This window comes from Dromaius novaehollandiae, chromosome 2 (assembly GCF_036370855.1).
Source record: "Dromaius novaehollandiae isolate bDroNov1 chromosome 2, bDroNov1.hap1, whole genome shotgun sequence".
Taxonomy (NCBI): domain Eukaryota; kingdom Metazoa; phylum Chordata; class Aves; order Casuariiformes; family Dromaiidae; genus Dromaius; species Dromaius novaehollandiae.
In genome coordinates this window covers 148171410-148199150 of record NC_088099.1, presented here as the reverse complement: position 1 = coordinate 148199150, position 27741 = coordinate 148171410, and the positions used below count along the sequence as shown (strand labels likewise).

The 27741-nt window shown below is 37.2% G+C and overlaps 1 protein-coding gene across 1 annotated transcript; it reads right to left on the bottom strand.

Annotated features, from left to right (window-relative positions):
- Window positions 1–771: 771 nt before the first annotated feature.
- On the bottom strand, window positions 772–16873 carry C2H8orf88 (chromosome 2 C8orf88 homolog). Its single transcript, XM_064505484.1, has 5 exons — window positions 16795–16873; window positions 15889–15959; window positions 8282–8366; window positions 5559–5665; window positions 772–2062 (listed from the first exon to the last, which is right to left on the bottom strand). Exons 1-5 carry the CDS (start codon window positions 16871–16873, stop codon window positions 2024–2026), a joined length of 381 nt encoding a protein of 126 aa, XP_064361554.1. The 3' UTR covers window positions 772–2023.
- Between the last annotated feature and the right edge of the window lie 10868 nt (window positions 16874–27741).

The following is a 27741-nucleotide window of genomic DNA, read 5'->3' as shown; positions in this document are numbered from 1 at the left end:
ATGCTGCAAAAGGTATCGTCACAGTGTCCACACTGAACTGGCCTCTAAATGGAGAATAAACAAAGTTCAGACTTGTGGCATGTAAGCAACCTTTCCTGGGCACGCTCCCAGAGGTTTTCGCACTATGTTGCAATAATGTCAGAACAAATGGTTCAGATGTCCTCCAGACACATCCCCGTACCCTGCACACGTCCAGGGTGGACTGTGATCCGCGCAAGATTTCAAATAGAGGGCTTTGCACATTGGGATTTAGATGTCCAAGAAATAGGAGCTCACTGGGCACATATTAGACCATCTTACTTCCCAGGGGTCAGTATGTTACACAGAACTGAGAATACATCTAATGCCTGTTGCAACCTCTACATAAATAAATGTCAGCTAACTCAGAAGCCTTAGAGCAAGCATGAATGACAGAGAGAGAAGGTGAAATCTTAGCTAAGAGGAGGCCTTACAATGCATAACTGTTTTAAACTAGCATACATTAAACAAAAGTCTAAAATAGAAACTGCTTTATAACATATGTTTAGACATGAACAAACATATCTTTGAAGGTCTTTCCAGGAGAGGACCTTCATGGAAATATGCTGAAAAAAAAGTTCTAGTAGGTCATATCTCTCCCAACACTTATTATTCTGCTTTATATACTTACTAGTAAACAAACATTTGAATGAATAGACAAGAACAAATTTCAGTTTCACTTAAGAGTTTTGAGATAGCTACGTACAGGAATAACCTTCAACACATAATGGAGAAATGATCCATACTATTCACTCTAAAATGCTCCTAGTAATAAAAAAAGCTGAGCAGATTTCAGTTCTCTGTAACATGACTTGTAAACACTACACAAATAAAAAACACTTGCAAGATAATTTTAATCCACATAGACAGAATTTAAAGTGATTGTCAAACTGTTGCTAAATATAACAGAAACAGAATCTGCAGGACAAGCTTATTTGCATAGTTTCGGGGGAAAAGAAATTGAGTATTTATCAAGTGTAACCTGCAAGCTTGTAGTGCTATTGCAATCCTATCCAATATATTCCATTTTAATTTCCATTATCATTTGCCAGAAAGGTTTAAAAAAAGTGCCTTTGGCATCAAAAGGATGTTATGGCAAGTCTGAATGCAGACAATTTTGAAGACAATTATATTCATATAAAACAACTATTACTGAAGCTTGTAAACTGAAAAAATGTTTTCAGAAAACACACAAAACGACTGCTCTCCTTTTTCTTTTTAAGACTATTCTAATTTAAGAAAAAAGGTTACACCATCCACTATGTATTGGTATACACTTTCCCCATATGAGACAAGGGATTAAGTGTTGTCTTGTTCTTGAATATCTCCCATTATTTCTACTTTGTAAAGTCAAAAACAATAGACAAACAGTATTTGTGAAGAACTTCAGGAAATGCAGTGCTTAGACAGTTCTCTTGTACTGACCAGTAATGAAGGATTTTTAGTTTTAGGGAGACTTAATAACAAGATATTTCATAGCTTGAAAGAGGGTATGTATACACAGACGATTAAGGCATCTCTTGTGTCAAAAGGGAGTTATCAAGTGAAGAGAAAAAACAAGTGAAGTTTTGACCCTCTAAAAAATTAAGAAGCATGCAAGCCTAAGTCATTTGAAGTTTGATACAGCTGGTAGTTATTGTTCCATTATTACTGCCAAGGAAGAGAGAGGGAACAAGCAAAAAGTCAATTCAAGTATTAGTTTAAAGTTTACAGTCAAACAAACTATATGGTTAGATAACACAGCTGATTCAAGGAAAAGTCTGTCACAGAGAAACATAAAACTATTTACTTTCACTATAACTGTATTACTATCTCAGACATTACAAATTAAAGGTTTGACTTTCAAAACATTCAGGCTATTACAGATAGAAATAGGCATTTCCATAGATTTCATACGGTCCTGTTTTCATCTGTAGACACTGAAGTGCCTTTAAAAATCTTCTGTAAAAATATGCTTCACATGTAGGTCCTTCACTGATGGATCTCTCATCTTCCAAACAACCTATCACTTCTTGCATAAACCAATAAAAGTGTTGCTGTTCTCCTGCAAGACAGACAAACTCTCAAATTACTTCAGTTATATGAGGTCATTTAAACAAAGTTTTCATGCATCTCCTTATAAACCTTTTTTACTGCATGTACATTTAATGATTTGATATATTTCAGATTAATCCAAATAGTTCTACCTTCATTAATCATCAAAATTTATTACCCTGAAATATTTCTGGCAGACTGGGTCAGCACAACAGCATCAGCTTAGTTCAAATGCTGAGCTCTGTGCAAGTACAGCTACTCCCCACATCTCCCCCCGAAAAGACTACGTTGTATGGGACAAATGCAACCCATAGGCCACTAACTGTGACAGCATCTCTCTTGTTAAAGGCACCCAATACTCCCAGAAGCTTTCTCCATCTGAAAATACAGTTTTCAGTCATGGATGGGCATAAAAATTTATTATTGACTTCAAAACTTTGGTACTAAGGAACTCTTTAAGATGGAAAAGAACTTTTTTTAATACCCCACACCGCAGCAAAGTGGTAACAACCACCTGTTCCTGAAATACAGGATCACTGACATGCTGCAGGTTTGCATGCTTCCCATTAGAAATTGAGCGTGGGTTTTTTGGTTTGTTTTTAAGCACCATTCATTTAATTATATGCACATCTCATTGATCCTTCTGGCTTGTATGTAGAGAAGTGGGTGGCATAGGACCACTTAACACTACGGCATTTTCTGGTATAGAGAAACTGCTCAATGAAAAGCAAGCCAGTGTATACAAGCTGGCATACAAAATAGATCTTAAGACATTCCACATATGAAGAACTTAAAGGCTAACATGCCTCTAACCAAACTCCTGAATTTCCGAAGACTTAGTAATGAATTTTAGTGTGGACGCCGAAATACAACAGTAGATGTTTTTATTCTATATTAACACCAAAACAATTACTCTAGTCAGTTCTAGGAGAAAAAAAAAATACAGACTGTTACAGACAAAGTTCAACACTTTTAACGGGGAAATAACATCTGTTGTACAACTGGCAAGCTAGTAATATCTTTTTATACTAATGAGACCAGTATACATGAAATGCCCTTCTCAACATTCCCTATATGATCACATAGCAGATTCACTAGCTTTTGCTTTCTTTTAATGAGAAAAGGATAGGATTTTCCTTCAGCGTCCTACTCAGCCATCTATACAATCAAGACACCAGTAACAATAGCTGATACTTCTGACTTGATGCTGTTATCCCTAATATCCTGACTAACAAGAGTTTGTAATTTACCATCCCTTTTTGCAGTAAAACAGAATCAGAAAATTCACTTATGTGTATAATAAACTAGCATTTGGGGGTGGAGGTTTACACAAATACTACTAATACAAAGGAGAGTAAAGATTTTAAAAGCAGCCTTCACAAAGAATAAGACTCAATAGAATAAGATGTCTTATTTCTAAAGACAACAGGACTGTATATAACCAGATATGCTTACATCATAGTAGATATGCAGACCCTTCTATACCAAAACAACCTCTTAAGACATATGCAAACTATCATGGCTTGTACCAGTTTTTACTGTCCTTCTTTCCCTCTACCCTAATTATTTGCAATTTAGCTATAGCGTAAGTAATTTTAGAGTCCAATCTTTCACTAATCCCATTTGTGGGTGGATCCTCATGTATTTATGAACATAACCATATGTAAGTATATTCATGATGAGATTTTTTTATTCTATGTAAGTAAGATTTTTTTTTCAGTATCTAACTGCCTTTTAAGAGCCTCATTTCCACTGAATTTAATAGGAACAAGGTGCATTACTACTTTTATGGATCTGATGTTTCAAAACACTAAAACCAAGTTTGCGCAAGAACCAGCACAAATCACTTTTAGAATATGTTATTCTTTAGCCTTACTTTATAAGAATTCATGGAGTTTTCAAATTGTGCTGTGCATATGCACAGGTGTGCATGCACACAGACCTCTTTCCCTGCCATCTCCTAATAGCCCACTGCAGGAGTGAGCAGTCCTGGAGTGCTACTTACATGAAAGTGACCACCTCAACTAAAAATGAATTTCCTCAAGATTAAAGATTTCAGGACAGACAATTAAAGGGATATAGCTGGATGAAGACAGATTTACCAAAGACACTCTTGGAAAGTTATAGGTAAAGTTTCATCCTGAAACTTTCTGCAAGACTAAGAGGTTTCATTAATTCCACTACTATTAAAAAAAAGTTTCAAGTTGCATCTCTAGCTGTGGTAAGTGTTTTTTTTGTTTTTTGTTTTTTTTAAACTAGTCATCTAGAGTTAGGGCTTTTTACATTTTCACCTTACTTTTCAAACTGTAAGACTCTTTCCTTATTGGGGGGGAGGGGCAGAGAATAAACGAAAGACAACAACCACCACACACAAAAAGACCCCAGACCACTCACTTAACTAATAAGATACAAGAAAACTTTCAAATTACAAATCAAATCCACACATACATACGCATTGCCTTAGGAAAATCAAGATACAGCAGGAGGGAAAAAAAAGAAAAAACCAAACAAGCCAAACAAACACAAGAAAACAAGTGCTGAAACTTCTCTCCCTGGGAGCAGGTTTTCAAAAAGTGAAGACTTATATCATCTTGAGGATAAATATACCAGAAAGATATAAAAAATGAGATCATGGAAGGGTGATAACTTATTAGCCTAACTTTTTCCAGAGAACAGAAATTTAAAAACTTAAGGACTGCCTCACATTGCTGCTACCACAGTACTCATTTGGAAATAGCTCTCCTTGATAGAGATCCTATTCCTAGAAGAAATACACTGGGACCTCAAAAGCAGGCTGGTATGCAGCCTGACTTGATACTGTAACATTTATACCCCAGAGTGATTCTCCATATGTGATCTACGGAATATGAACTATAATAATTTTCCTCTTAGTACATGCAGTATTTTAGGATTATCTCATCTTCATGTTTAAGGTACCACTCCTGAACATCCTGCACAACCATCATTCACTTCTCCCCAACAAATACAGAAATGCATTCTGCAGAAACACTGACTAGAGACAATGGTAACACAAAATTGCATTAAAGTCTCCTTTACAGTGGACACTGATCTTAGCCAACTAAAACAACAAACAAACCCCACAATACACTAGGATTAAGCTTTCACTCTACCTTTCACTAAATTCTATCAAGATTGTTTTCTTTCATTTTAAAGAAATAGAGCTGGAATTAACATAGAATGCCAAAGCTACAATGTACTATCATTTCATATAGATCCCAAATTTGGGAACACACATCTTATCTTTTTTCTTGAAGACAAAGAAAAACACCGTCTTTCCTTTGTATAATTCTTGCCATGGTAAAATGCCAAATACTGTTTGGGGAAGTTATGTACAACAGCAACAGAGCTATAACTGCACAGAAAGTCTTTTCAAGGTTATATCAATTTGGCAGACTGGTTTGAAGAAACATTTTTCTTATCAAATGAGTAGTCAAAACCTCTATGACCATTTTTATAATTTCATTCAATATGCAAAATTCACTTACGGGTTTTTCAAGTACAATTGGATGATCAGGAAGAAACTTTGGCTTCTCTTGAGAGAGTGAAACACTTGAAAGCTTTAAAAGAAAGTCTCTGCTGTATTTGATTCTTTCTGTAAATACACAAAATTATCCAGTTATTTCAACATCAATGCTTAAGGCACTCAAGCCAGGAGTAAGAGACTTCGATTTCTTATGAAAGGGTAGAACGGCATGTGAAAAGAGCAGGTATTTAAGTCTCAGCTTGAAATGGGGTGCTTGCAGTAAATTACAGAGCATTTCAATTTTACTGTGTCAAACTGGCTCAGTAAATATGGAGGACTATTCTAACCTAACAGCAGTTTCATTGTTTTAATATAATGGAACACAACCAAAAGTGAATCCAACCTTACACCACAGGTAGACTCCGAGTACCTTACTCTAATTAAAAGAAACATCACAAATTGGTCCTGAAATCCTAAAAAGACATTCCTCTGAATTAGTACTAACTCACGCCATCAAGGTGGCACATATTTATGGGACAGATACCATGAAAACAAACTGAGTCTCTTTTCTTGGAGCTATTAAGTTGATGTCTTTCAACCACTAAAAATAATCAAGTCTGCTGCACATAAACTGGCAAACATTAATACCAATGCACTAGTCTGAAGGGATTTACATGGACTTGAAAGTTGAGGTCTATGCTACATTTGGTTTGTACCACTATCTCTATTCTACCATAGCCTCAGATATATCATGTCCACCCAACATGGCATCAGATATGCTTAAAAAAAAAAAGTTTGTTCCTTCATAACTGTAATTTAGTCACTTTTTTCCTTCTTAGGCTGTATTCTGTTGACAGGAAAGGCCTTGAAATCAAGTATGAGTGGGATTATTCCTGCCTTTGACCACAAGTGATTATAACAACTGCTGAACCTAAGTGAAGGAAACGGTTAACCTTAACAACAGTTTAAACAGAGTGAGCAAACACGAGAACTCATGACTGGTGTTCTTCCCCTTGTTTAAAGAGATGTGAACAGGAAAAACAAAATGCAAGGAAGTAACTGAGGCAGCAATAGAATGCCTTAAGAAAAACTGCAGAGACACTAATTGGAGGAATACATGTATTACCACTGAACTGACATCAAATGGAGATTATTAACTAGCATGAGAAGTACAGCTGCAGATAAAAGTTTGAAAGGAAATTTGACAATATGACAAAAGAGGAAAAAAGGAGATTACAATTTATAGGTAGCAGCTGAACAACAGGACCTCTAAAGTTGTTTCACTCTCAAGTAAACAGTTATGATGATTAGCCAACAAGCAAAAAAAAAAAACCTTTGAGAACAAATATAGGAACAAGTTTGCCGTATCGAGAGATGTACAGGAGACTCAGGAAGGAGTCATAGAGCAGTTAACCATGACAGAAGATCCAATGTGATAACTAATACAGGAGACCAGAACCAGATAAGAAAAAGCAAATTAAGATTTTGTGAAACCGAATAGGTTCTACACAGCAAAAGCAGAGTAGATGAGGAAGGATCAGAAAGCCATCACCAACAGAAACAGACAGAAATTGATAAGACGGCCACAAAAGACAGCCAGAGAAGGCTAGTCTGTCCACCAGGATCAAGAATAAGAGATAGAAACCTGACCCTAAAAGGGAATACAAAAAACACACAGAAAAACAAAATGAAACAACAAAACAAAACAAGAAAACAAAAAAACACTCACCTTCCAAGTCAGTAACAAATGACAGCGTAGAATGACAGCATCCTCAAAAACCTGGGGATGGTAACCTCTCAGGCTGAGGAAAAATATGGAAGGCTCAAAAAAAATTTAACAGAATTCTTTCAGTTCTCAGGTGGTAAGAGCAACAAAACAAAATCTATCTCCAGAAATTACTTAAGGATTGCAGATTACAGATAAATATCTGAGATGCCTGATTACGGGGATAAATTCATAGGAAAATCTGTCTCTGAATGAACAGATCAACTAATCCAGAGTACTGTCACAGTTCCTATGACACAGTTAAGAAAGAAGAATTAAGCAGGAGGTGATGCAGAGGAAGATTTTAATATAATTCTGGAAACCAAGAACATATGTTAACAAAAAAAGGAGTAAAACTCTGGCTTGCTTAACCTATCAAAGAATGACAGAAAATACAATTGTACTTTATGACTACTGAGTGATGAGCACTACAGAAGTGATCCATGAAGTGATCCATGTTGAAAAGCAGGAGAAACAAACCCTACAGACAATGTTGGCACAAGAACAACTGTCCTGCAAGTATGCCGTGACTACTCCAATAGTAAAGGACTGACTTATAACACACGACAGGATGCAACTCAGACCTCTATTCCCACACACAGAAGCAACATGCGTATGTATGCAAAACCAGGATTGTATGAAGGAAGCTTTCATGCTTGAGTTCTACCAGTGCAAGACAGGTAAACAAAACACTGCCCAAACACATCCTTATACACAAGCGAATCTACCAGTGGAAGTTTCCTATCTCAGTTAAGGCCAAATTTTACATTTACTCAGGAGAGGGAGAGGGAGAAAAAAAAGGTTTAATTTCCCTCACAAACTGTGGTGTAGAAGGAAGCCAACCTCTCGAAACAATTATAAAATTAATTTTATAATTAGCCTATAGGGCTAATTATAAAAAATAAATATGTAACCCACATGTCAACTGTCTTCCACCCAGAAAATACAATTCTGACACAAATCCGTATGCAACATTTTACCTTTTTTTTCTTCTAATTCATTTGGTTTTGGTTGACTGGGTATCATAGTTTGAGTTAAGATCTTCATTCCAGTCATTTCAGACCACTAAAACAAGGAGGAAAAAAAAATTAAACACTATTTTATAAATCTCACAAATATAAGTTATGAAACTTGCAATTCCCTTTAAACGAGGAGATATGTTTCCGAGGGTTTTGTTTGCTTGCTTGTTTTTTAAACAATCAGTATTAGCAGAGTTTCAACAGTCAATTTTGTTTTCAAAGACACCAAGATAGATATTGGGTAACTTACTCCTCTTGCACACAAACTGGATTATGTTCATTTTTTCCTGCTCTTTTTAAATTAGATCACTACCTTCCTTACACTACAAATACAGTCTGAAAAGAAACAGATTTGCATGAATTAAACTACTGGTGGTCAAAACTGTAGCTACGTTTAACAGTTCATGTATCTCTAACTTAGAGGATGAAGGTCCTGTCCACATACACAAAAGAACAGCTAAAAAATATGAATACTGGTGATGTAAAATGCCTGAAAGGTTCAGTTTGAACCTGTAAAGCATGTTACTATTGATCATGCACAATAAGGCAATAACTCAACTAGCCACAAAGCAGCACAGGCAAGTATTAGAAGGAATTATCACATCCTAGATAGCAAACTTTTAGACAGAATTTTACAGTGCTATTGCTACTTCTGAAAAGAAATTTACAATTACCCTCCTCCTTTTCCCTTATTTCACACCAAAACACAGCTAGAAGCTGTTATGCTGGGGAATAATAAAAATAAACAAACAAACATTAAAAGACTTCCCTGAAGATCAAAATAGAGACTTGGATTCAACCTCGCAAAAAGCTGCACAAGCATCAAGACCCAGCATCTGCAGTGTAAGGCTGAGCTCCTGCCAGCTGCAAAAAATCCTGAAGTAAGTGTTTTGGAAAGGAGGGAAGCAGTTTCCCCCTCAACAGTTTATCTTGGCTCCTGAAAGGCTCTGCAGGTTTGGGTGAGAAATTTTAACCTCATTCTGAGACATATGGGGGATGGGGCCAATGGGAGTGAAGAGTCCGGAAAGCATAGATGCTACTTTTTTTTAAAAAAAAAGACCCTTTATTATTTAACAGGTTGTGTGTCTTACACTTCACTGTCTGCGCATCCTCAGATAGACAAACAATGACTCTTTCATCCTCTTTCAGACAACTTGCAACTGTCAAAAGTAGAAAAGATCCTATTTCCTGAAGAGAGACAGCAGCCACCACTAACTGCAGTAGCTTTAGTAGTATGCTGAGCATACCGCAGTCAGAAATTAGGAATTGTGGAACATTTCTAGCATATTTCCCATCCCACTTATACTTCTGTTTTTTTGTGGCTGAAATACAGTTATCTTTTCTTGATTTGATTAAAGCTTCCGGAAAAAACAAAAAAAGGAAACATCTTGGGATTTCAGACGATTAAGTTAACAAGAAGCCACACCGCTAATTCTAACTCCTTTATGATGTTCGACTAGTCTTTACAAATCTTAGTTATTCAAAGGCTCTTTCAAAGCAGGCACAAGGAAGAAGAGAATATTAAAACTTTTTGAGCCCACAAGAAAAAGGCACACGTAACAAAGCAGAATTTAGAGCAGTGTGTCAGACAACGTCACCACAACATTGCTGCATTTTTTTCCTGCCCCATTTCCCATCACACCATCCTGTCAATTGCCTGATGATGTCAAGAGCTCTGGTAGGTTTGGTTTTGATCCAAAACCTGACATTTGAGTATCACTGTCCACAGGGCTACTACATGTCCCAGTCTGAAATCCTCTTATAAAGAAAGTTGTGCTAGAACACAGCAGGTATTTCTGAAGCTGGTAGTTAACTACTAGTAAATCAAAACTGATACTGACTGATGGAAACTTTTCAAGTGAAGTCTCCAACAGATCTGAGGTAGTCAACCCAACACTCTTCTGATATTTTCTCTCAAAATTTGTATCATCAAGGAGTAAGAATTAAAGAATATTGCTTGCTTCAAACTAGGTACCGCAAAATCCAGCAGAACTCCAATGTGCATGTTTGGGAACTTTCACTCACTGAACTCCAATTTGGCTGATAAAACCAACCACGGGAAAGGTACTTCCACAGCTAGTATTTTTTACAAGCACCACCTGTAGATAAGGCCCAGATTTCTACACTATTTACCTTTTGACTCATGAACTCCTAGAAATTTTCCACAGATATGCACTGCTGAAAACCAATTTTATTGCTGTTAGATTTAAATCAAACTGATCATAGCTATTTGTTCTGGACTCCTCCAAAAACAGACTACAGAACACTCTGGGACCACAAGTGAAAAATCTGGGCCTACTAGAACTCTCTTACTCCTGCAAAGCAGAAAGATTGCTAATTTCCTGTGAATACAGGTCCTCCAATGCTAAGAGACTGGCTGGAATCATGGCTAACATTTCAGATACAACTACGATCACTCTGCTCTTTATCTTTTCTGCCTCCTCCAAAATGTAGACTGTAAGTCTTAGACTATAATTTAGACTATAGTCTAGAACTATAGTCTAAGGAACTTGCTAAAATTTACTGTTCTTTAGATTACTGAGTTAAAACTAACACTGCACAGCACTCCTGAAGTGCGATAAAGATGATTCTTTTTCCTTGCAGAAGTCTTAAGCCGCTTTATGTACGTGTATCTAGATATCCCAAGGTAAAGCTTGGAGAATTCTGTTACCAAATTCTTCTTCAATTCTTTTACTGCTTTAAGAATTTGGTGAGGTTCTCAGTAGTTGCCTCGTACTAACAGGCTTTGTAATACCTGCTGCTATTCATCATCACTATGTCATTCCCATACTTAAATATCAACTATAATGTCTTTCTAATAAAGATACTTATATCCTTAAAACATAATACCTGGACCACTTGAGGTACTAAACAACAAACTCCTTATGAAGATCTGCAAAATTACATTTCTGCTGATTCTATATAATCAGCTCTTGGTCAGTTATGCATAGGCATGTCTCATCCACGTTCCTTTCTCTCCACAACAAAAACCTGCCTAGGACATAACCTGTTTCCCATTACTGGGGTCCTCGTTCCAACCTCACATTTTAATCTTAGTGACAGTTATAGTAATGTCCCACAAACTTTTATAGCTAGAGAGGAGGCAGCACAAGTTACAAACACCCTGAGAAGGTGGCAGGAAAGGGGTGAAAGAAGTAGGGCTCACTTAAGCAAACTTTGCAACTAAGAAGTACACAGAAATTTACCTTCAGATATACAACCCTACTTCATTCATATGCTTTTACATGACACATAGCAACTGCCTACAGAGATGCTGTTAGTCCATGGCAGAAAAGCTAGATGTCTTTTATTACTTAGGAACTTCTTAACAGGAAGCTATTACTGACAAGCTAACGCTCAGTATCTTATTCCCCTGTGAGAACCTGTCTATACACAAATATGTTTGCTCTTCATACACTGGGCTGAATGCAGTATTTTTAAGTTGGCGACAGTTTTCATTAAATTCATACTTGATACATTTTTGATTTTGCTTTCCAGACTGTAAAGACAACTGATGTCCAAACCAGGAATAAAAATTCTTAGGAAACAAGCAAATTTCCACAAATATCAGTAGCAAAGAACGCTATCCCTCCATTCTAAAATTCACCCTTCCGAAGAACTTGCTTGTAATTGCCAGTGCAGGTCAGTGCGTGCGCGCATAAATCAAGTTCAGTTTTCTCATTCGACACAAGAGGTACAGAATGGATTGCTGCATAGGTATTATTTCTAGGATCAACTATATTAAGTGCTGAACGACAGACAAGTACATGTTTTGATGCATCTTTCTTTCATACACAATACCCCTTATTACCTCACAAAATAATATTATCCAACTATTTTCTTTGATAGAATAGCTTTACTGTTGTGTTGTTTGGCCCAAAATATGCTAATGAATGGTCTACTGCTACTTCTGTAGGATCACTTAAATGACAGAAGTTCCAGTATCTACTATGAATGAGTATGAAACAAAATTCAGAAGTTAGTTCACAACATACCTGCCACTGTTTTGTTATTTCCATGATTCTGAGTTACTCATCTCATTCAGTGAAATTTTGCTGGCACTTCAAACTTGAACTCCTGTTAGAAAATAGATTGAGACACAGGAAATACATCTCATAACCGAAGAGCCAGAGAAATGGAAATTCAGAGTTTATATTAGGTTTGGATTTTTTGTTTTGTGCTTTTTTTTTTTTTAAAAAAAAATCTATATTTTTAAAAACCATTTTATTTATAAGTTAGTGGCAAATACAATCTGTTTTAGGTTAAAAAAATTTTTTCACCAAGCTTTCCAAAAAGCAACATGCATTTCCTGTATCCTAACCTATATCAACTTAAATATTTATTCTGTCTTAGATCTTCAATATACCATCACTAGGTAAGGCCATGACGGATATAAACTTGTAACATGCCAGTTTTCTTTGAATGATATTATGTCAATGGCTATTCCTCTTTTTCACCTTCTAGTGTGCTTAGTACTGTGCTAATTTACCTTCTGCAGAAGAAAGATGGATTGTGGAGGGAGGAAAGAGGAAGAGGACAACTAAAGAATTATGACCACACACAGAGAGCACCATAACGGTCCTGCCAAAAGAGATATGACTTAAAACATCTGAAATATGATTTCAATTTTGAAGAACAGATTCTTGAAGCAAAATACTTTTTTTTTTTCTTTCTCTAGGAATGGCAACTGCATTTCACCATACCAGGAGCCAAAGAGTAAACAGATAACAAGGTACAACTTTCTTGAATCATCACTGACACTTTATCTTTAAAAGTAGCTACTAATGGTCCTGATTAGAAAAATACTCTGTGAAGCTGCTATGCCCACCTCTTGGCCAATGTCATCAAATCAACTAAAACAGACAAGTTCACAGTGTACAAGTCAGTTGGTATTTGGAGGTACCCATGAAACACCTGACAGTGACAACATTAAACAACCTCCTCACTATCCTACGCCAAACAGAAGGTCAAGAAAGAATATAGCTATACTAACATTAAAAAAATGCAGTATGTAGCCACCCATAGCCAAATACTGATGAAATTCAGAGTACTACAACATTGCTGCCTACAGGACTATTCTAAAAAGGAATATAGAGTTTGCTCTCCTAAATTTCCATTGTTCAAGAAAAAAGTATTAACTTCCTTATGTGTATATTAAAATAAACACGTTACAGTAGTCATCATCTTACACTTGGCAGGATAGGCTGATGACAGCTCTCCTCATTTAATCCTCTCCCCCCCCCACCTTTTTTTTTTAATAGTTAGAGGTGAGAACAGTGTTCTGTAAAGCTTCATACAATAAATGAAGACTTACAGGATTATTAGACTGATACTGGAAGAAAGATGAAGGAACAGATACTTGTCCTAAAACCTCTATTAACAGTAATTTCAGGGGGTTTTTTTGTTGTTGTTGTTTTTGTTTAAATCAGCTTGGCTAAGGAAGCTAGCCAAACTTGTTTTCGGAATACCATGCCATATTTGGGAATACACATGCCACAACAGGATGCAATAGTTCACTTTATTCTTCAAGGTGTGTGGAGGAGGCAAAAGTGGATTACCCATCTACACGAATACAGATGGTTCCTTATTGCTGTTGACAACATTATCCAACCACACTTTTTACCACACGGCTGCTTGTCACTGATTAAAAAAAGTTATATATTTATGAGCATTTTTAGGTAATGTTCTTTGTCACCGTATTTCATGACTTTTTTTTTTTTTTTTTTAAATGTGCAGGTGAATGTACCTGCACACTGGAACAATTACTCAGAGGTCTACTGCGAAGAAACTAAAGCAATTCATCTCAGCTACAGATCCTAACAAAAAGAGAATTAAACATTTCCTTTGTTGCTTGAGAACTGACTATAAATATGGATTCCTAGGTACTACACAAAGACTCATTTCATCAGCCAGAAAAATGAATGAGTGTAGTTATTTAGTTCATGGTAAACAAAAAGAGCAGAAGATGTAGAAACAAATATGGAATTCCTGAATATGCAAAGGGAAAGTAAAGATTATTGACCAATCTATCTTTAAAATATTTATAAACTGGGAATAACTGTCAACAACATCCGATGATATATCAAGAACACTTTTCCCTGCCACACTCTTCCAATTTTGAAGATCATTTGCCTAAAGAGGTAAGTTCACCAATGCTAAGAAGAGATATAAAAATAAAGAGAAATCCTCAAGACTCTTAAAACACATCTGTGGAAAGAGAAGTCAAGCTTTCACACTAAAAAATGCATATGCAAATTAAATAACTGTTTATCTGCAAGCCTATCAGGCCTCAACTATTTAAAATACACCCCAAACCAGAAAACCCCATTTGATCAAATTACTAACTCTGAATTCAAGTTCGACGTAAGGAATCAAAATCGTTTTCACTTGTGGAAAGTTTTAAACAAAAGCTGCCTGCAGCACTCATAGTCTGCTTGCGAACATCACTGCAGGGACAGCTGACCTTGCAAGCCCTCCCAATGGGACAGTTTTCCTTTCATAGTGAAAAATCTTCCAATATGCTTTGAACCCCCTGTGTTAGAAATAATGCAAATACAGTCACATACTACTAGGGAGACGAAGGAGAAGACAACAGAAATGCCCAGAGCCTTGATGATAACTACTGCTTACTGAAACCCAAAGGACATTCAAATCAATACCAACAGAAAATCAAATTCAGACTAGAAAAAAAATAAGCATTCCAGCTGAAACACTACAAACTTTCATTCGCAGCAAACATCTCTACCCAACTTCAAGTTTAAGAGACACATGGTAATGCATCTAAAACCAAGTATTTTTGGCAGTAAAGCTTGATACTAGAGTGCTTTTGTTTTTTGAATGCTAAGACCCATGTATTGCCTGCTCCAGCAGAGTCAACAAAACAGAGCTTCAGAATACAGGCATATAGAAGAGTAATAAGCATTTTGGTGATTTTACAATATATATTTTTCATGTATTTTACATATATATATTGTGTGTATATATATATATACACATATACACATATAGACCTATACATGTATGTACACATCTGTATTTACACATATACACACAATCACCTGAATATCTGGAAAAGTTTAAAAATCTAGTTTTATGAAGTTTGCTGCCTCAGACGTATTTGGGTCCATGTTAGCAAAGCTAAAAAAAAAAGAAAAAGAAAAAGAAAAACACACTTCTAACATTACTTGCTAAACATAATAAGCAGACTGAATACCTATGTGTACTTTAAGATTAAAATGGCAAAATCATAAACTCAGTGAAGACTAAAAAAGCCACACAGACTTTTTTGACTCGTTTTTATATAACTCACAAGATGTAATATTCAGCTACTGGTACACACAAATATCAAAAAAGGCATCTTGAAGCTTAAACTTCTTTTCAGCATTTCTAAAACTTCTCTGTTTTGTAACATACAGGTTCAAGAACACTGCTAACTAGAAATAGCAGATACTTTTCACTTGGTAGCACAAGGGATTAGCTGACTTCCAATTTAACACTAAGCTGACAAAGGAATGCATTCTAGAGTGCCATTACTATCCTTGCCCTTATTGCATTTACTTAATACTCACCCAGCCAACCTCACTCTGCAAGCACACTTCAGTGTTGCTAGGTAATGCAGTCTGACAGTTGAAAGCAATCACTGATGCTGGTGGGGGAAAAAAAGGCAAATATTAAAAACATAGTCTATACTGTTTTTTCTTGTTTTGTTATGCTTGCCACCAGAACAGCAACGGAATCAGACTGCAAACAGATGATCCAGCCACTTTTTAACATCTTAAATGGAAAACTGGTCCTATGGCGATTTAGAGCTTTTCTTTCATGAGTTCTAACACATAATACAAGTTTATGGTGTTACTCAATTTCTGTCTACACCAGTGCTGCCATCGTTGTTTCTCTGGCCATCAAAAACTTGTAACTTAATAATGACAACAATAATAGCTATAATACTGCAGTATCTAGAAGATGTAAACACGGATTAAAAACAAACAAAAATGAACCAAAAAATCCCCATGCACCTGATGCAAATACCACGTAATTTTCTGTAAGGCCTTTTTTAACTTTTACCAAGACACAGTAAGAATGGTATGGTGCAGTATACTGCACTTACAATAAAATCTAAACAGTAATCCATTTCTTGAATTATTTGTTTTCAAATGGAGGAGTCGACTAACAACTAACCCAAGTCCTAAATCAATACAGATAAGTCAGTTTCCTAAAGCAAGCCAGAATTTCAGATGCCAAGCTAGAATACTGAAAAGAATTCTGCACAGAACTGATGTAGTTTAAATTCAGATTTTATCACGGAGATGATGTAGTAAGATCAGCACACAGCAAGATACTATACACTACGGTAGTTGTAACAAAGGCATTTAAAAACAAACAAACAAACAAATGATACCAGGCACATTCTCGTTATTTCCCTTAAAGCAACTGAAGTTTTGGCTAAATTAATTGCACTTAACCACAATACTCACCATTCTGTGAAGATAAATGACGCAAAGGTCGCGCTGGCTGAAGGGATTTACCAATCAGCTTTTTAGTTTCCTCTAACATTTTGAAGTGTCAAAAAAAACTAGCAAAAATCAATACAAAGCATTCAGCTTCACAAAAGGATGTTAAGTAAGAAGACCAGTTTATCATTCATTAGTTGCATTTGACAAAAGAATATAATATTTGTTAAATATTCAGGGAGGGGAGAAAAAAAAAAGCAGCCCCAACACAGAAGCTCTCTTAGAAGAGAGCTTACAGTGGAAAAAAATTCACAGAAAGAGACATAATCAGACATTTCTGTCATTTCTCGTTCCACTCAAGCCAACCTAACTTCTCAAAAGCCATTTTTTTCAGTAGGTATGTCTGTAAGGTTGGAGAAAGAGGACAGGACAGGCGATGGAAATGAAGGTATTTTCTAAGAGAGTTAATTTAATTCAGAAGCTGGCTAATTAATTAACATCAGTCTACCCCTCACAAGCTGCTGGCTGCATTAGAGTTCAGCATGTATCTATGTATACTTGCAGAGTTGCTTTTTAATATCTACTTTAGTTAAATGAATACAGTTTTACATCTTTCCCACTCAGTTTTGCTGCTAAAGAAATAGAAACGCTGAAAACTGCCAAGGTGCTGCTGGGCTGAGAAGTCTCCAACTATGGTAACTGAACTGCTAATTATAACTAGGACTTCTTTCTTCTACCCACATCCCCTTTGTCAAACCAGGTATTTCATGGCTAGAAGGAACTTCTGATACTTCTGGAGAAAAAGAAAATCAGAAACAAGAACAAAGACTACCAATTAATAACAGTACTGAAATTCTGCTTTCTCCAAGAGATTTTATAGCACAGAGGAAGAACTGTTATAACAAGAGTCAGAGGAAATGATCATGAGTTTGAGAGCTGAAACTACAGAAATATTATCTGGTTCTGATAGAGAACAGGAAAGAGAAAGAATTACACTATTTAAAATAGAATCCAGTATGACTTGCCACTTTAACTGGTCTCTGGATTATGGAAAAAAAAATATTTGAAGTTTTGTTATATAATCTTTTTAATTTGAATATGGAACTGCTGCCATTCAAATAACTATTTTCCAACATAGCCAGTTTGAACTGATTCAACTGATTCAGGTCTACAGCTAAGCCTAAAGCAGGAAAGAAAGTCTATTTTGATTACCTCTTTCCTACCTTCTTGACTTAGAAGAAAAGAAAAAAACTAGAAATTCTGCCTCAGAATTTAACATTTCTGTAGTCAAAGGCAACAGTGAAGGTTCTTGCAGATGAATGAATTGAAACTACTGACCTGGAAGATAAATTTCATTTTATTCAGATTAGGAATGCTTGTTTAAACTGTATGTGTACTAAACACTTCAAAAAATTTAGAAGAAAGAGTTTCTATTAAGCTTCTACACCTGTCTTAATACCCAAAGAGTCTAAAACCAAAGTATTTAATATCCTACATTTCTTTGTATTTCTTACAGTATTTTTGTGACTACGCAATGTACAAGAAACTAACCCTCAAAGCAAACAATGACATTACCAATGCTACACGTAAATCCAAGCAGAGTTTGATTTTCTTATATCAGATTACAGTTACTCTTTTTTCAGGCATTACCTATTACAAATTTAGCTCCTGACTGCTAGGATCAGACAGGTCCAGGATAACTAAACCACAAATAGGACTGGGAAGTAAGGAGTCTTTGGATAAAGAAAGGGGGAAAGCGATAATAGCGTGTTTTTCCTTTCTAAATGAACCATTTCTACATAAAATAATGCAATAATGATATCCGCTGCATTAGAAAGTCATAAAAGGCAAGTTTTCCTCCATACCCTGACTGCAAATGACATTACACACTTCTTTAAAAAAACATGCACTGTTTGTTGGTCAGCTCCTAGAATCTAGTACACCCTTATTCTTTCAAGTGTTTTCCTCTCAAACGTGACAGTAACAGGTTATTTTTGCCTTTTTCCATCCTGTTGATAAAAAAAAATCAGTCTTCACAAAAATAACTTAAAACAAGATGGGTCGTGGTAACGACAAAACAATACATTTTTCTCCCCAGCTTTTCCGAGAGGAAGTTGCCTAAGAAGTCACATACTGCCAAAGCAAGCAAAAAAAAGCCAAGGCTGGAGAGGGGAGCTCAGGGAGGAGTGAGGTGAAGCACAACCTTACGATAGCTCCACTTCCCCCTCTGCAAGTCCTTTAGGCAGTCCTAGAGGAGATCTCCACAAGTCATGGGGCTCTATCTTCCAGATCAGTGCAATCCACTTATCTAACTACTATCAAACCTAATCTTCCTACACTTTTTCTTATAACCTGAAAAATAAACTGCTTCCAGGCCCCAGAAAAAGGGGAGCATATCACAGCTCTGGCACCTGCTGCACCCTCCAAGACCTGCCCGGTACAAGGCTGCGCCCCTTCTCCAGAGCTAGTCCATATTTTGGACCTGCCCAACAAGGAAGGCCGTCAGCGGCAAACAGGCCGAACGGGGTTTCCCTAGGGTCTTTCCTCAAGCATCTCCAAAAACATCTTAAGGAACCAGTTGCGCGTTCACAGCGCACTGCTGACAAGGACCCGCCAGAAGTGCTTTTCGGGCATTTCAACACTTTCCTGAGCACATGAACGAGAATAAAAGCAACTTTAATAAAAAACCTCTGAAGCCTAGTAAACCCTGAAAGCACACGAGCAACCAGCAGCAGCCCACCATCCTCTGCCCAGAGAGGCCAGCCACTCGCCGCTTGCAGCCTGAGCCCCTAACGCCTCCCGCCCCCAAAACAAGGCCGCTCCCTGTGCCTGCCGCTGCCGCAGCCCACCTCTAACCGCCTCCCACGGCTGCCTCCCCCGCCCCAGGCATCGCCCGCTGCCCCTCCAGCCTGACCAGCCCTCCGCGCCGCCAAGCGCCGCTCTCCCTCAGCGGCGCGCCGGGGCTGGGGCCGCTCCCGCTCCCTCGGCGCGGCCGCGTGCTGGGCGGGGCCTGGGCGCCGAGGGTCGTTTAACGGTCGCGCAGCCGGTCGGGCGGCAGAGTGGGTTGGCGTCTAATGAGGGTTTCTGATCTTCCCCTGTGGGAAGCTGTTGTGGTTTCTTTACGCTTTCTTTCCCCTTTTAGGGGGGAGAAGGTGGCGTGAGGGTGCGTTTAGCCCAAGCACAGCGGACTTTGGTGCTCCTGCGAAGGGGGCAGGGAAGGCAAGGGGAGGTGGTGGTGCCCCCACCACCGCCTTCATGTGCCAGGACTCGCCCTGCGTGAGAGGGACTGGAAAGCTGGGTGGGATTACTCGTATGCTTTAGTTGCTCGTTTTCCACTCGCCTATGAAGTTTTGACTTTTCAGGGTTCTGAGTGTATGTGGGTTTTTTTTTTAATTGTATTTATCTCTTAGTCCAAAAGTAATTGAGCCAATGCATCAACTCTGTGATGCATTAGACCTGCTTTGCATCAGAGGGAGAAACGTAACAGAAGTTCTTGTCTCTCGGTACCACCCGTCTGTAAAACACTGCCCATACTGCCCATAAAAAGGACAATGTGGAAGTCAGTTTGTGTGTGGGTGACTTACTAGCTGAACAGAAAGCGCTCCACATCTGCTTTGAAAAACAAGTGGGAAAGGTGAACCGCCTTCTTTGGTAGTTAATCAGATCTGCCCATCTTTCAAAAAATCAGTCTATCTTTTGAATTACTCATCCATTCTACAGAGCGTAGTCACGTTTCTTTATTGCCTTATAGTAGAAATTAGGAGAAAACAGGCAATTTTCAGACACAGCTGTGAGGCCTCCACAACTAGAGTCATCCAGAAAGAAAAGGAAAATCCCGGAGACCGAGAAAAAATTAAGGCGTGTTTTGCAGATCAAACAGCACTTACCGACCTTCAAAAACTAAATTATTTGAGACTGGGGGTGCTTAATACAGATAGGAGGGCCCAAAGAATGGCCACGGCTTTTTATAAGTTATGCAGTCTTGCACATTTTTGAAATTAAAATGCATTTTTGTTATAATGTGTGATCAACAAAGTAATGGATAAGCCTTGCTAACTCCCAGGGAAGCAGAGTAAAACTCCCTGCTGTTAATATGCCAGATTCTAGGTGGTGATCTTATTTCTATTACTTAAGCATACAACATTAGTGAAAAGTCTTTAGCTTTTTTGTTATTTTTTTTTGTTATATTTCATAGCACTTAATAACTGCCTCAAGAGATTCTGGATAGATAAATGAAGTATGTAATTTAGTTACATAAATATCCAATGTGTAAATAATAGCTATTTAATTATTAATATCCAGTGTTAACATTTACAATCCTAGTTTGTTTTATATGAAGACATTTTTATTCCACCAAGCATCTTGTTTTTTCTTTGCTGTAATCTCTTAATTTTAATTTTTCTTCGACAAAGATAGGCAGAGTTGGATACTGTCCTTGAAATAGGGGTATGCAGATGTAGATGCTCCTGTAGTTTTCACGCTCCTGTAGCTTTCTAACTCATCACACGTACCACTTTCCTGTGAGTTTCCTCAACTGAGAGCTCACAGTGCATCATCACAGTCTTTTTGAATACACTGATTTGGTACATCTGCATACTAGCCGATCCACTTTATGCCATATAAAGTATGCTTTGAAGCCTCATTTCTCCCAGGAGCTATCATGTTTCTTCTGACCCATGCCATCTATTCTTGCCAGATTATCTTGTAAAACAGTTACTTCCCTATTCATGTCAACCATTTCCCTTAGCTAAATCAGCACTAATTATCAATTATTAATATGTAAGTACACATAAATATTAAATGTCTGCTGCTACTCCAGTACAGTTCCTGACAGAAAAGTCAGCAGGGCAACTAAGATAAAGGTGCAGTTTATTACAAGGCTGTTGTGATTTTGATGGAAGTGTCAGATGTTGCAAACTAGATACGCTCACGATCAACACAACACTTTCTTGTGGCTGACTTATTGAAATGACATATTGAAATGATATAATGGATCATGATACAGTGTCACATATCCTTCCAGTGTTTGGACAGGTCCATCCAATATGTTAAGGATAAATTAAACAGTAAGAAACTTGCCTGTACGTTTCATAGGGGTTATAGACTGGCCTGCTGCTTTTAATACATAAGCGCAGGAGAAGGGGCAGGGGCAGAGCTAGGGGAGGGAGAGGAAAGGAAACAAGTGTGTCAGCTATGGAAACTTGCTGCTTCTGGACCTGCTGGGAAGATGTGAGTATTAAGGCTGGTAATGGCTGTTTTTGTGAGGTGCTGACCATCCCAGCAGGAATAGTTAGCACCTCACACATTGCCACCCCTGACTTGGCAATACCAGCAATGGCAGCAAGGCTAGCTTTCCAGCATCCTGGCGTAGGCAGAGGAAGCACTGGACCACAGCCATTTGTAGATCCCAGCAAACCTGCTGTAACTTCGTACTTCAACTGTGCTTAGGGAGAATCCTGCTTCTGATTGTAATAAATGAAAACAGTTAACATTTTTTTCCACACGACCAATTGCCTCCCATTTTTCCTGACGTTGGAATGATCCTAGTGCTGTGATGGATATTTTTACTTCATTTGATCTATTCTTACATTACATGGTGAAGATCTAACGTTCCCTTGAATAGCTGTTATATGCAATAATTAGTTTTTAAGAGCCAATGATAGGTCTAGTCAAGAGAGATTGATCATACAAAGCATAACATTATGAATATTAAAGCCTTTTTGGATGCATGAATAGAATGTATTTCTATGGAAAAGGAAAAGGAAAAATTTCTATGGAAAAAAAATACTGGCTTTCTCTACTTGGCAAACTAATTAGAGAGATTATTTCTTTCTTTTTTAAATACTTGTTTGTGCAGCCAAAGTCTGTAGATTGGAAAGAGCCACACAGTCACACTTACTCCCTTTACTAGATATGATTCAGCAAAGCATAAAGCATTTATGAAAGAGGATTCCCATATTGCACATGTAAAAATGAGCAATCACACATCTAAATGAGCATGTAATCATAACTGCACGTGATTTTAGTTTTCAGATGGATGGGTTAATAGCAAAGTAATGGCTTTGCTCTGAAATGAAAGGGCTCTTGGGTTAGCCTAAGGGCACACTTGCCTTTTTATGCTTGCAACTGCATTTTCAGTGTAATTTGTCATTCAGTTGTGCAGCCAAATCAGTCTATTTTTGTGTGTCACTTTGATTTATTTAGCACTACTTTTTTGGAAGAGGGTTTTTTTTCCTAAAATCTCTTTCAAAGTAATTTAACCACAAAGTAAAAAAAAAAATGCTGTTTTTAATATATGCTTTATTATTCTGTCACTGGAACAAACACTGAGAGACAAAAACATATGCGTATACATACTCATGTGCATACAGAATAGTTATTTTAGTTTTATGTCTGTGAAATGGCTACTTCAGCTGAACTAGTGACTTTATTAAGCCTTGCCAGTCTTGTGACAGCAGCAGAGCAAAAGGATGCAAAAGCTTTTTTACCCTCTGCCTATTTCTGAAGCTGAGCTATTTACTATGCTGTTGCCGTTCTTCAGTTTTTCTGAGATTTGGTAGTTCAGCATAAAATAATGATTATTAACGTTGTTTTTACTGACTAGAGAAACTGTTGAATTAAAAGGGACAAAGCTATTGCAGTAATCAGCATTTACAAAACATTTATGTAACTAGAAAAAGGTTTGTATGTTAGTGATCAGGAGTTCAGCATATAATATGTGCATTAATACATGAAGATTTTTTTTCTTCACATTCAGATCATTTCACGTCAATCCCATGCTTCTGTTAGATTGTGATTTTGTATTTTTCTTTAAAATTAATTTTCTGGGACCATGTAATTATAAGAGAATCTCAATATTTTTCCCTGAAATTTCTAGTGTCTGTGAATGTGGAGATAAATCTTGAAAACATGAATCAAATGCATCATAGGAGTACTCAAAAATCCCTAAATGGCAAATTAAAATTTTATAAATAAAAATATCTATGTAAGATACCTAAAAATTGTGTCTTTTTAAACACTCATTATTTTTAAATCTCATAATTTTTGGAGGATTGCCTGGCTCATTTTTAATGCTGAGCGATGGTGTTACTGAGTTACAGAGGTTGATTACAGCACCCAAACAAAACAGTGTGTTAATTCAGGATTTGTGAACTGAATGTTCTCTATAACTGCAGACACTGAACATCAAAATTGCAACTAACCTTATTTTGTAGGCTCTGAAATTCACAAAGGAGGGTCCCAGAAGCAACTAGCGGGACAGGAGGCCGAGGAGCCAGAAATGCCACTGGAACCTGCTGGATCTGTTACCTCACAGAGGTTTCATCTCCATGGCAGAGTCCGCGCTTGCCGCCTGCAGCAGCATTGGCAACACTTCTCAATGTTGTCCTTCTGGTGTTGGTATGCTCTTCTGTGCCTCTGTTGAAGGAACTAGCTTGCAGAGGGCACATCTCAGATGTAGAAAGTTTTGTTTTGATATGTTTGTGTCAGATAACGTAGAAGAAGATACCATGGGACTGTTGTTCCTTAGAGAAGGAAAACTGCTAGGCTGCTGCTAACAGGGATCACTTAACCTTGATGAACTGTGTACAAAAGGGGATATGCACAATCAAACTGGCTACTGTTTGCTTATTTCTATTGTTAACAAAAGCAGAAGAAAAAAAGGTTAGAAAATATGTGATCCTACAAACCTTTTACAGAGAATGATTGAACAAAAATTCATCCACATCTGTGATCACCTTTCAGAACAGAGCTCTGTAATCTATGTACACATATACTTGGTAGTAGATAGGCATAAAGAAACACAGTACATGTATTCCAATTGCATGTTTTTATGTAAATACAGGAAAAGAAACTCATGTATTTAATAGTTGATAATACTATCCTGGAAGAGTTCTGTTTGCCTTGGGAGAACAGAATTTTGAAATTGTGGCTTAATGAATTTAGTGTAAGTTTTGCTTTCGTTTTCTTTCTTTGGGCCAGAATTACACCTGGTGTTTGGTTCTCTTTCTCTGAATTCTTGTATCTGTTGTATTCATCATAGCTGAATTAGGTGAAAACCTAAAATGCTTCAATGATGCTTGAGTTACTCTCTGAATCTTAAACAAAACAGTGAGAAAAATCTGCTCCTGTTGCAATAGGATGCTGAATTTTGCTTTTCTGTATTTCAGTCATGGGAATTAGTTTTGTTCACATACTAATCTAGATTCCTGCCATGGCTTTAATAACAGAAGTATACAATACCCTGTGACTAAGACATTGCTACTTTTAGATTCACAGTATACAACATCATTCCGCAAATACCACCAAGACCTCTACTGGTAAACAGAGATACAGAAAAGTGGTACAGGAGAGTCAGGACCAAGAGAAAAACAGAAAAGAAGACCAAAGTTTGGAATGTGGTAATGAGGAAACAAATATTAACTGTGCAAAAAAGTAGCAGTTATAAAAATTACACACATTAAAACTGTGTATTCAAGTTTCTCTAGATTGCGATTATGATTCTAATAATCTGTTTATATGACAGATGTGGGGAAAGATGATTAGCACAATTGTTTAAAAATTAATTTACACACAATGAGAGATATGATTTCAATATAGTATAACTAAGTGTTCAGGCGTATATGAGGATAAGAATAGCTAAACTGAAAATTAATGTATTGCATGCACCCTGGGAAATCAGATTCTTTTTTGTCATCTTAAAACACATTATTGTAAAATGAGTAAATGCAAATTAGCAAAATATGAGAATGAAAGAACTCTGACATCATTTAGCTTTTTCTAGATATGAGGTGTGGCTGGTTTATCAAGAATCAGAATAAAGTTTGTAATTTACTTTGCCATTTAAATTTTAACTTACTACAAGAGAAATACTCATATTTCTATAACTTTAAAGTTAGTATTTGTCATAAGTCAGTCCATTCTGTTCTTCTAGCTGGTGATGTGCATTTCAGAGCTCATAATGACAAACTGTTAGCATCGAAGTATAACTTCCAGACATACTGATCTTTCTCCATTAGGTAACAGGTCATCTCAGCCTCTGTATTCTATGTGTGTACACGTATCAGGCTTTGAAAACCATTACACCAAAACATGCTTTCTAGTCAGTTCTGTCTTTGCATCTTTATCTATATCACAGGACAGGTAGTGCTTCATGTAATATCTAGCAGACATGTTCTAATCTTGGGAAAGGACAGGAAAAACTACTGCAGCACCCTGCAGCTCCTTTCCAGTTCACACACCCAACTGGTGCTGGAAGTAGTGCAAGGAAGAGGCAGGGGGAGGGAGAATACTGGGAGCCTGAGGTTTGTCTTAAAATGGGGTCTGGACATAGCTGGGACATACACCTGCAATATAGACATAATCTGCCTATTCTGTGTGCTGATACAGTGAAAATTTATTATCACCATTCTGTGATTAACTGCATGGAACTGATCTTTTGCAATGTCAATTAATATGAGAGAACCAAGCTAATGCACTGAAGTGACTGGAGAAACAACAACAAAGAGGAGTACAGAAGAAAGGCTAGCAATGGAGGTGTTGAATGTCCACTTAGTGGCCTTCTTTCCTCTGCCAGAAGTAGTAGTTTGATAGTGTTCATGAAACAGCTCCCTGCATTGGTAGTTACTTAACTGCTTGACAGTAGGAAGTTTCTGGTAAGTGAAGAGTGTATTAAGGGAAAATTAATGTGTTACGAGTTTTGGCATTCCCTACCGGAGATTACCCTGCTAATAGAGGCCAGAAACAGTATAGTTTATGCTCCAATACACCTATCATTTACTTACTCTCAGTCATCTAATCTTCCACTTCATTGTAGGGACTCATCAAATTTGGTCTGGTTACATAACTTGGCACAGCGGGTTGTTCTGGCCAAGAAAGTGGTTTTCCTTCTCCCAGATGTTCTGGATCTTATCCTGTAATTTACTGTGCTCCTCTTAAACACTCACAAAGGTAGGGAAAAAGCAAGGGTCACTGAACAGCAGATGAGAATAAGGACCAGGGGCACTACTGAAACAAAATCGTTGTTGATGCCATTAACCAAACATAGAGTTAATTTTTTTTAAAAAACAGTAAAACCGAAACAGGGCCTAGACTCCCTATCTGGAATTGAAGCTCTACAATCATAACTGGAATCAGTGGTATAGGTCTCTTAATAGCAGTACCATTCTTTCACATGTTGTAGGAGAAGTTAATCCTAACGTCTGATGTCTTGATTCCAAACAATCTTGGCAATATAATCATAGAAACTATATTGTAGATAGTTGTACTAAACAGAAAATATTCCATTTCACTCTATTTTAAAGAGTATCAAAACTGAAAAAAAAAAGGTTATATTCATTCAAGTATATATTCCTCATCCATTTAAAACAGGTTATAAACTTAGAAGAATGACAGAGATTCCATAAATAATAAATAAAGAACTTACATGTTCAGTCAGCCACCTGAATACTGATCTCTAGCTCATTAAATCAGCTCACAGCAAGACTTTCCTTCAAACCAAAATCAGGATCTGCTGCTATTTGAGAAATCTATTCAGGCTTGCTAGTTCAGACAGCAAACCTGTGCACTTACAAGTGTGGATCTAAAAGCAGATAATCCTGGTATGGATGTAAATTAAATTTCATAAATGTAAACATTTACATTGTCAATTTTGTCATTCTCTTCTTCCTCTGCCTACTCTCAAAATGCAAGTGAGTATTAGCAATAGTCCAATGTACTTATTGCTATATTAAAAATACATGAGGTAGCTTGGACATAATAGGATTATGAATTCTATTATGGTAATATCTTTTCCATCAATGCTAGACGTTCTTGCTGTCATCACTGTACTGTTTGGTTACTGTTACAGGGCCAGGCTATTTCTTCTGTAGAAAAGGGCAAACTATCACACACAACACACAGTGCTGTGCTATCTGTGCATGAGAAAAACATTGCTTTTCCCATATGCAGTGAAGTGTACCATCACAGTTCTCC

Excerpts from the sequence above, each read along its gene's own strand:
- C2H8orf88 (XM_064505484.1), bottom strand. The coding sequence starts at position 16,873 with ATGTTAGAGGAAACTAAAAAGCTGATTGGTAAATCCCTTCAGCCAGCG. Across the intron at positions 15,960-16,794 it reads TCATTTATCTTCACAGAATG|TGATTGCTTTCAACTGTCAG; the intron begins GTGAGTATTGTG and ends CACCAGCATCAG. Across the intron at positions 5,666-8,281 it reads TGAATTAGAAGAAAAAAAAG|AAAGAATCAAATACAGCAGA; the intron begins GTAAAATGTTGC and ends GTGTATTTACAG.